Genomic DNA, 10,977 nt, shown 5'->3' on the forward strand with positions numbered 1-10,977 from the left:
AAAAAATATTCCTTAGTACAACTTCCCTGACTTTTAGCTCACCAATGCAGTATTCCATTTTCTTTTACCGTCTTCATAATAAGTCTCCATGATCATCCTGTGTATTATTTTAATCAAGATTACTCCTTTGAAATTCCCAAAAATAGTCATATAGTCTTGAGTTTAACTGACTTGGGAGAGTCTCTTGGGAGCCACTGTTTGAACTTTTTTTTGAAAGCATCCTGATGAGACTAAGACAATGAGAGAACATGTCTGCAGCTATTCATTGATCTCAGAGACATGTTTAAATACATTGTCTTTAGAATACACACTTACATGTATGAACTAGAACTGTAGTAGCAATATGTTGTTGTTTTTCTGTTTTTTTTTTTTTTTTACTTATGCTCATAGCTTGGCTTGAACCACAAGGTCGGCAGTTGAAGCTCACCAGTCGCTCCTTGGAAACAGGGTTGCTGAATCATAACTGACTCGATAACACTTAACAACAATAACATATTCGTTCTACTATAAAGGATAATAAGGAGCCCTGGTGGCGCTGTAGGATAAGCACTGGACAGCTAACTGCAAGTTCAAACACATCAGTCAGTCTGCAGGGACTGATGAGGCCTTCTGGTTCCGTAAAGATGAACAGTCACAGAAACCCTATACAAGGTTGCTATAAGCTGGAGTCAACATGATGGCAGTGGGTTTGGTTTGGTTTGTTTTTTTGGTTGTAATCAATGGCAGAATAATTTGTGGGAGAATTAATTGTAATTAATTATAATTATAGGTCCTTTACATGTGCCTACAGGGCTAGGTTCTTTGAACTGACTGAAAATAAAAACTTTGGGAGTTGTAGAAAGAACTTATTCTAGGCAGTGGAGTCCTGGTGTGACACTATAGGATAAGCACTGGACTACCAACCATAAGGTTGGTGGTTCAAATCTACTACATGTTCCTCAAAAACTGTATACATTTCATAATAAGTCAGTACTGATTCTATGACATTTAAAAACAGGCAGCGGAAGATGATTGTTTACCTAAAAGACGTAAGTCAGAATATAACAATTGATTCATGTTGATGAAAGGGAAATGAGTGAGTATACATTGGTTGTTAATACCTATAAATTACCATTATAAAATTTACATCTTTGTCTCCCACACTCTCCAAGTACCCTACAGGACCTCCATTAAGGTTTGACAGTTTTTTATTAATTTTCAATATATTAGTCTTGTCATTTAAAATTCTAATTTATAATTTTTAAGATAAAGATTATTCATCCTATTAATATCCTTTTATTTTTATAGCTATACTTTTATTGTCCATTTAAAGAGGTTTCCCTTCTAATAGCAAGCATTTAATTAGTAAAATTATTCACTGTTCATATACATGTTTTGCTTTATTCTACAGGTTCATTTCTGATTAGAAAATTTGATAAAATTTGTCTTAAAAAACTTTTATTGGAAAAGCTGAAAATATATTTTATGAGCATAAACAATTATAAGTCTAGTTTGAACTAACATCTCTATATACACAGCATATATTATATACAATTTCTAAGAGCATGTGCTCATTTGGGCAACATTAAAACTGCTTATCCATGTACTACCAATGTCTGCATTTGAGTTTTTATTACATGCTTATATAATACTGTACAAATAAAAATATAGGTTGTAAGCAGTCACAGATCACTCTTAAGCGATTCTAAACTTTTCTTAAAGTATCCTTAACTGTATGCATAGTTGATGATAGTAAAATAATTCAACTGTTGTTGTTGTTGTTGTTAAGTGACATCTAGTTGATTCCTACCCATAGAAACCCCATAGAGGGTTCCAAGGAGTGGTTGGTGAGCTTGAACTGCCAACCTCATGGCTCAAATGACTTTGCAGTCCAATGCTTTAACCCACAGTACCAAACTTATTTTAGTTAAGCTCATATAGGGAAGAATATTTAGAACTCTGCAATTTCGTGAGTTAATAATATCAGAGACCAATTTTAAAAATAAAAAAATGATTCATATAAGGAATATATGTGTAAATTGTAGTCATAGAAAAATCTATAGTCTACATAAAAGGAAACAGGAGAGTGAATGAATGAATTCCTCATACATACACAAGACAACACACTAAAATGCTTAAATGAAATTAGGCAGAAATGTTACCAAACCTGGGAAATATAAACATGGCTGCAAAAAAATTAAGAAAGAATGGAGAAAAAAATCAATTATAATAAATGACAAAAATAGAATCCTCAGTGATTTATTTTCTAAGATAATATCATTGTTAAAGAAAATTTCAGTATGAAATTTGATTGCATGTACAAGTTTCCCATGCAAACTAAATATCTTATTAATTGCTTTGCTCATGAAACTTTGTAATTTTGTAGTAAAATTATAGATTACCATAGTGCTTTACAATTTACAAAGACTTTTCTCATCTTTGATGTCCTTTGGTAGTTTAAATATTTAAAACATTGTCTAACCTGAAAGGAAAAATTGAATAAGGTCTTTAAACACATAACTTTGGTATAAATACTGTGATTCATTATTGAATAATGGTCATTAACACTATATTACCTCAATAAATATATACACATATATATGTGTACATGCACGCAGAGTGAGTTAAGATAGCAATGCTCTTAGAACAGTATCTGCTCATCTAAGACTCAGGTATCATTATCATCAACATCGTCAGTTAATACACATATATTTTACTCAAGTACTGCTGTGCATAAGGTCGCTATGGGTCGGTACCGACTCGATGGCACCTAACAACAACTATCTTCATAAAATGCTGAAAGATATTTTCTGTCAACACACAATATTTAAGAGTAAATTAGTAGCAAAATAAACATTCAGATGACTGAAAATATATCTTAGTGTAAGGGATACATGTAGGGAATTAAACTAATAGAAATGGTGAAGTATTTAAAATATTATATAGTAAACAAAAGAAAGAGTTCTCTGTCTCCTCTTTAGAAACTTAAATGCATGAAGGCAAACAAAGACAATGTGAAGTGATAAAAATAAACGAAGTACAACACATAATGAAGTATTTTGGCTAAAGAAGCCATTACAGAATAAATATTTGAAACTTAAAATGTAAAGAATTCAACAGGGAGAAACTACAATGAATAGCAAATTAGCACAATATTTTAAAAATTCAGTTTCACTAGAGTGAAAGTTTGGATATAGTTTTTCATTCATATGTAGTCAGTTACTATAAGAAATAATTATAATAAACAGTGAAAAATAACCATGACAATAAAGCAATTGGAATTGTCAAAGTAGAAGGTAATGTAAGTGCATGGCAGCATTTTTACAAAGGTGGGTTATATGTATCCCAGTATCCTTTATTTTAATAGTCCTGGTGTGGTGCTATAGGATAAGCACTTGACCATAAGGCGGGTTTGAACTGAAAGTTCTGTGGTTCAAACTCACCAGTAGCTCCTCACAAACCCTATGTAGGGTCACTATGAGTCAGAACCGACTCCATGGCACTGAACAATAACAAACATTTTCTTTTTAGAGGGGGAAGTAAAAGTGACCTGAGATCTGAGACAATTGACCAAATAAACAAAAATAACAGGATACGGTGATGGTCGTGGTGGTTATGTACTGCGGAGTCGGTTCGGACTCATAGCGACCCTGTACAGGGTTTCCGAAGCTGTAAATCTTTATGGGAGCAGAAAGCGTCATCTTTCTCCTGCAGAACAGCTGGTAGTTTCCAACTGCTGACCTTTAGGTTAGCAGCCAGTAGCTTTGGTGGAAAAAGAAGCTATGTGAAGGAGTGAAGCTTCAGAGTTTTGTTACATTCTATCATATTTCTTAAGATGCCTGCTCAACAAAATTTATTTAATCAAATATTTATGACACCTTTCTATTTGCCAAGCACTGTACAGATTCTGCTGAAAAATAAAGATAAAATAATAGTGTTGGTCCTGAAGAGAAATCCTAATTTATAAGTACACAAGTAGTCTTTCAAATGATTATACTTTTCTATATGATTTAGGAAGGCACTCTGGTGGCATAGTGATTTCAAATCGGGCTCCTAAACTCAAGGTCAGAAGTTCGAAACTACCAGCTGTTCTGTGGGAGAAAGATGAGGCTTTCTGTTCCTGTAAAGATTTACAGCCTCAGAAGCCTATGCAGGTGGCTATGAGTCGGAACCGACTCCACGGCACACCACCACCACCACATGACTGAGGAAAAAACCACGTTTGTAAACCTTCTGACATTCAGATAAACCACTGACAAACATGGTTCAAGTACTGAACAAGAGACTTCATTAGAATATGTTTAATGTTGTAATTTGAAAATAACAAACAAAAACTTTACAATTGCTTTATAATCATCAATTACTCTTCAAATATATGCATGGAGCCAATTAGAGATTATTAGAGTTTTAACAGTTGTAGAGGGAAAAGATAATCTTTAAAGACTTTGAGTACATTATATAAAATAAATGGATGAGTGATTTCATTCTTAAGCATTTCATTACAATTCAATTTATAGACAAATGACAAAAATGAACACAAAAAAATGATGTGAACAAGAAGAATGAAATGCCTTTTAAATATAATAATCAAGGCTGTTATGATACATATATGTAAGCAGTTTATAGGATTTTTAATGTGAGAAGATGTCATGGATAGAGAAAGTAGCACGACCTGAAATCTCTCCTAAAAATGATGAATGAGCATATATTGGCAGCAATCAATTTCTAAGTCACCTGTGAGGATCTGATTAAAGGCTTGCCTACCTTTCCTGATCCCTCCATCGGAAGCACACGTGTAGTCACCTGTTGTTAGTAGGAAACATGTTTCCCCTCTTCTGTTTTTGTCTCTGGTACTAGAGCGTCTGATGGGGAGCCGTTCTGGGGGTGATAATGGCGGCTCACTTCCTGTACTGTCGTCACCTGATAACACTGGTCACAGCACCATGCCCATGGACAGACAGTGACGAATGAGGAAATGAGACAGTACAAAGAGTTTACACCAAATGCCCGTAGTCCAGCCACTCCATATACAAAACACAATAATCACATCACGATACGAAAAGAGAAAGAATTTTCATCACTCATCAAAAAAATTTACATGGAACAAAATGGATATATGTATAAAGAGAAAGGTCTGTTTTTTGAGAAATGTTCATCTCATTTTGTATTTTACCTAATAGGAAACTGGTTTTCACAAAATTAATATGAACTCAAAATAGGTGTGCTAAATAAAACTAATATGAACTCAATTAAAATATTAAATTTGTAATAACTCAATCTTACTACTTTTGACTCGCTATCTCATTAGTGTGAATAGGAATCTTTATAAATGGAGCATATTACCGAAAAAAAACTTAAATATTTGTCTTTATAATTCCTTTACAATATGTGCTTTTATTATTTTTTTAAAATTATTTTTCTCAAAAATCTTAATAAAAATAATCCCAAAACACTAACTTCATGTTAGGTACTACATTTTTAAGCTAAAAATATTTTGAACTTAACAATGAAATAAGATCACTTTTCTAAATGCCCTTAAAATAATTATTTACCTTTGTGTGCTACTCAAACACTTTTGCAGTATATTTATGTTACCCTAGAGACAAGCTTGTTATAACAATGAGTTTCTGGTCAGAGAGTGTGTCCTTTTTTTAATAACCCTGCATAAGGGTTCTGCACAGATCCTCTGATGGGAACACAATACCAAACAAATTCTACATTTTTTAGAGATATTCTTGGCAAAACAGTTTTCAGATATTTATTTAGGAAAAAAAATATTTAAGCAGTCTAAGCAAATTTCTTTTTTAAAAATTTCATTTACCCAATAAAAACTTCTGGAAGTAAAGACAGACCTATAAAAATGTCACTCGTCTCTTGTTTGTTTGTTTTGTTTAATTGATGTTATGTCTGATTGTGAGAAACTACTCATAGTAATGTATATATATATGAGTATATATGCTTCAGGGAATGTACAGGTCTTAAATTTTTCCTAGTAGATGAAAAGCTAATGAAATTAGTTAGTCTATGAAACATTTCTTCTTTACCAGACATAACAGACTAGAGACAATACTTTTCCTTGTCGAACTGTACCACTGGCGAGCAAAATATCAATTTGGAGCCAGTGCACTCTAGATTATTGATGTTAATGGAAAGAACCAGTGAGTCCCCCAATCTGAGGTGGTAAATCATCCAAAATTCAGTTCTGGGAGTGAGCAAAACACAATGTATAAAAACAAGAAATGCACAGAGGAATCAATTTTTCATTGATTATCTAAAGCAGGTCATCTGTGCCCTGACTAATGATGGAATAATTATATTATATGGCATCTTGCCTCACCAAAAGGGTTGTATTAAGATGTCATAACTAATTTAAGAATCTGACAATTTAGCTAATTCTCTAGAATATCACTAGAAAAATAGCTTTGTTGTTAATAGGACTATCTCCCAAATCACCTCTTTGGTCTTTAAACTTTGCAAATGAAAACATCTACTTTTCTTAAAGAACTGCTTTTTATGATTTAAATGGACATGGACACCTCCATGTGGCAGAGGTAAAACTGAGACATGCACACCAAGCCAAACAATATGGATTTCAATATTTTGAGGATGAAAGATGGAAAATGGCAAATATTATTCCATCACATCATGCAGGGAAACAAAACATGGGCACAAAAGCAACAAATGGGCAAAAGAAAATATTGGCACCATCAGCAAAGGACATTCCCACTAAAGCAGGAAAACTCTATAGACCAGCTATACAAACTTCTACTTTAAGGTCATTTAGAAATACTGTAATCTAGTCACCTACAAACCTGGCACACACAGAAATGTGTTGTGAGGGGGCAGGACTTAGAACTGTTGGATATTTGCAGAACATAAGAATGACTGTCTTTCACCTAAAATACTGGTCTATAAAGTATTTGATAGCATGCATTTGACATTGTGTCTTACCTGATCTGTTATGTTCCAGAAGCAGATTGTCTTTGCCTAGACATATGTCACTCTGTGTACTATTGCAGGCCATATTCAATTCTGTCTTGCAAAATGGAGGTGAGCTGGCCTGAGGGGCAGGAGGAATGTGCTTCTTTCTTTTTCTTGGAAGTTTCTGCTTCGCCATTGCCAAGGAGTAGTACATTCCAAAGTTGTTCACAATCACGGGAACTGGCATGGCTATAGTTAGCACTCCGGCCAGAGCACACAGGGCTCCCACCAGCATCCCTGACCAAGTTTGGGGATACATATCCCCATAGCCCAGGGTAGTCATGGTCACTACAGCCCACCAGAACCCAATGGGAATGTTTTTGAACTGCGTGTGCTCGCTAGCTGAAGGATCGTTGGGTTGAGCTCCTACTCTCTCAGCATAGTAGATCATAGTAGCAAATATCAAAACTCCAAGAGCCAAAAAGATTATCAGCAGCAAAAATTCATTAGTACTAGCTCGAAGAGTGTGTCCAAGCACCCTCAGGCCTACAAAATGGCGGGTGAGCTTGAAGATTCTCAGGATCCTCACAAATCTTACCACCCTAAGGAAACCAAGCACATCTTTAGCAGCTTTGGATGAGAGCCCACTGAGTCCCACCTCTAAGTAGAAGGGTAGGATGGCCACAAAGTCAATAATATTCAAGAGATTTTTGATGAATTCAAGTTTATTGGGGGAAAAAACAATACGAACTAAAAATTCAAAAGTAAACCACACCACACATACTCCTTCTACATACGTCAAGGCAGGATCTGTTTCGATTTCGTACTGTAGAACGACACTTGTGCCATTGATGACTGGTTCTGTCTTGTTTCTAACAATATTGAAAGCTTCATGTGTTTCCAGACAGAAGGTTGTAATTGAAACCAAGATGAAGAATAAAGAAGCAAAAGCAATAAACTGTAGGGAAAAAAAAGAAACAAAAATAGAGTGATATAAACCATAAGATACATTGATCATAATCTAAGAACACTGATGTCTGTATATGGGAAAAAAAAAAATACATAGTCCACTTGGAATGTGTGGAACATTAATTACAGTTGTAATATGTTTCAATTACTATTTCCAGCTTACATAGATAAAAAGGTTTGCTTTATAACAGAAGAGAATTTCTTCATTGTTTTATCAAAGAAAATTTATCTGTTAACACAGCTCTGAAAGGATGTTTAAGGGATTCTGACTAAAAACATTAAAAAAAAAAAACCCGAAATTTTATATACTAGCTCTAGATTTTATGATCCTACAAGTCTTCATGTACTAGATGTTTTACATCAATAAATTTAAGATATATTTCACAGTGATAGAAATTTCAAGACCAAATTGATTCCAAACTGTAAAGGTTATATTTATAAACACAAATATAAATAGTATTTATAGATAAAATGTTTAGGATATTACAAGGGGTGAACATGATGGAAAAACTATTTGAGTGATAGATTATGACCTAAATATTATCAGTTTAAAGTGCAGACTTGTCCAAACAGGGAACTCCAGAGAAAGAGTAGACATAAGACTGTGAAGAGAGAAAAGAATTCAGGAATCAGTTTAAAGACAGCTTTCTTCCTCCTGTGAAACATAGCTCCAAAATGTTAGAGTGACATATTAGAAAGCTACAGTTTCAAAATTAAAGTTTCTGTTAATTTCTTCAGTCAATAATATAGACGTACAGAATATAAAGAGCTCCCACTTATATGAGTATATTCTCAATAATACCAGATGTTCCATATGAGAAACAGGTGGCACTTGATTTCCATAAAGAGTACCGTCTTGGAAACCCTACGGGTAGGTTCTATTCAGATTTGTAAGATCACTTACGAGTTGGAACAACTTTGGCTTTGCTTTAATCTTTATGGAAACAGATCATCAGGGTTTCTGTTAAACCCTTAGGTGGGTGTTGCTTTACGTGCTGTTGAGTCCCTTCCAACCCACTGCGATCCTATGTATAACAGAACTAAACACCGCCTAGTCCTCAACCATCCTCACAATTGCGGCTACATCTGACCACATGTAAACATTTTACTGGTAGTCTCTGCTTTTTGCAAAAATTCATCTAACATCAGCAATAATATCCTTATTTCCACATCCTCATCTGAATCTGGTTTGAACCTCTGACAGTTCCCTGTCAATGCACTGTTGCAGTGTTGTTGCTTTTATAATATTCTTTAGAAAAATTTTACTTGCGTGTGGTATTAATGATTTTGTCCTATGATTTCCGCATTCCACTGGGTCACCTCTCTTTGGAATGAGCACAAATATGGATCTCTTCCAATTAGTTGGCCAGGTAGCTGTCTTACAAATTTTTTGGCAGAGATGAGTGAGTGCCTTCAGTGCTATATCAGTATGTTGAAACACTTTAAATTGTATTCCATCAAGTCCTGAATCCTTGTTCTTTGCCATTGCCTTCAGCACACATTGGATGTACTTTTTCAGTAAGCACTCTTTACAATACTATTGTATTGTTTTTGTGTTCTGTGGAGTTGATTCCCACTCCTTATTGTTAAATGCTAAAAAGTTGATTCTGAATCCTAATGATACCATATTGGGTTTATGAGGAGTGGCTGGTGGGTTTGAACTGCCAACCTTATGGTTAGCAGTCCAGTGCATATCCTACAGCATCACAACAGGTAGATCTATAGGTTTCTTATATTTTATGATTATATTTATAGGGTTTCTTAGGTCTTTTGGGGCAAATCTACAGCCAAAGATTGCTGGCGACAGCATACGCCACTGAGAGGCTGAAGCCCTGTAACATGGACGAAAATCCAACTTCAGGGCCCTCCTCAGACTTACGGGCCATGGACCCTGAGGGCCAAGGAAGTAACTGCCTGAAGTTCTGGGTTCATGGGCTTTGGCGAACTCACTGTTTGGCCACTTCTGTGCAATTTTCTTTAATTGTACTTTTGTGCATTCTGTACTTGTCCTTTATGCTCTTAACTCCGGTAATTGTAGCTTCTGGGAAAGTGATTGTTTTCAGTAATAATACGCACAATGTTTTGATCAATGGCTCTCATGTAAATGTCACTGCCGCGGCAACAAGAGTTGTGCATGAGGTTATGAAAAATAAAAGTACAGAGATGTAGCAACGCAGAAAATATGTAACAATTGTTTTCTAACCAATTACTCGGTAATGTTTAATATTAAACAGATACATGAGCTGTTAATGTCTATGTACAACAATAACACTGACACTAGTAGCTACCCCCTGAAGACACCCCTATGTATGTATGTTGTGCTCTTGGTGTTTTTTCATGGGGATCTTGTTGTATATGATAATTTTATGCTCCCCCAAAGTACCTCCGGGTATAATCAACTTAATCTAGATGCTCTTCTTCCCCCCAAGGTATATTGGGAATATAATAGCAATGAACATTGTCATATCTAAATATGGATACCAGAACGGGGTTAAAAGAATGTAAAGGTGAGACTGCACCTTCTTAGAAAAGTCAAAACCTGTTTTTCGCCTTCCCTGAAATTGTAGAAGCAAGGAGGAAAGAATTATTAGTTTGATAATTAAAGCCAGGTATCTGAAATCTTGTTCATTAACAAAAGCATGTATTTTCTGCCTGCAAATGATACAGAGGCAACTTAACTTTCTTTAGAAAGTATAACTTAGATTTTTATAAAAACTCTAAAGCCTCTCACCTTCACCCACTTGTGATTAAGTGTTGAAAACATGTTAAACACCTTTGAGAAACCACAAGTTGCTGCCCTAGGTTACATAGACCTAGAAGTTAATACATAATCTATAATTGCTTGCTTGAACTTTTTTACAGAAATAAGAATTTTAGGTTATTAGGTAAATCATGATGTACTCAAAAATATGTTAAGGGCAAATTTGTGAATCATCATGTTCTGTATCACTTGAGTAAACTCGTGTCCTGTTTTGAATGAATAATCACATTTTTGTCATTACTGTCTTTTGTGTCTATTTCCTTCTTCTGACAATAAAAGACTGGGCTTTAGCTAGCTCTGTATGCTAGCTTGCCTGGCAGCTTGCATCAAACTTGTGTGTCTGTCTT

At 34.8% G+C, this 10,977-nt stretch overlaps 1 protein-coding gene across 3 annotated transcripts in view; it reads right to left on the bottom strand.

The window, feature by feature from the left end:
- Positions 1–10,977, bottom strand: part of KCNC2 (potassium voltage-gated channel, Shaw-related subfamily, member 2) — a 314,386-nt gene that overhangs the window by 6,217 nt on the left and 297,192 nt on the right. For 2 of the 3 annotated variants that reach the window (XM_006871617.1, XM_006871616.1), the window contains exons 2-3: positions 6,931–7,858; positions 4,744–4,908 (exon numbers count right to left, since the gene is read on the bottom strand). In XM_006871617.1, the coding sequence (XP_006871679.1) occupies positions 4,744–4,908; positions 6,931–7,858 (1,093 nt within the window). The remainder of the gene's footprint in view (positions 1–4,743; positions 4,909–6,930; positions 7,859–10,977) is intronic. The other variant, XM_006871618.1, reaches the window with a different exon arrangement.

This window comes from Chrysochloris asiatica, unplaced genomic scaffold (assembly GCF_000296735.1).
Source record: "Chrysochloris asiatica unplaced genomic scaffold, ChrAsi1.0 scaffold00170, whole genome shotgun sequence".
NCBI classification, from domain to species: domain Eukaryota; kingdom Metazoa; phylum Chordata; class Mammalia; order Afrosoricida; family Chrysochloridae; genus Chrysochloris; species Chrysochloris asiatica.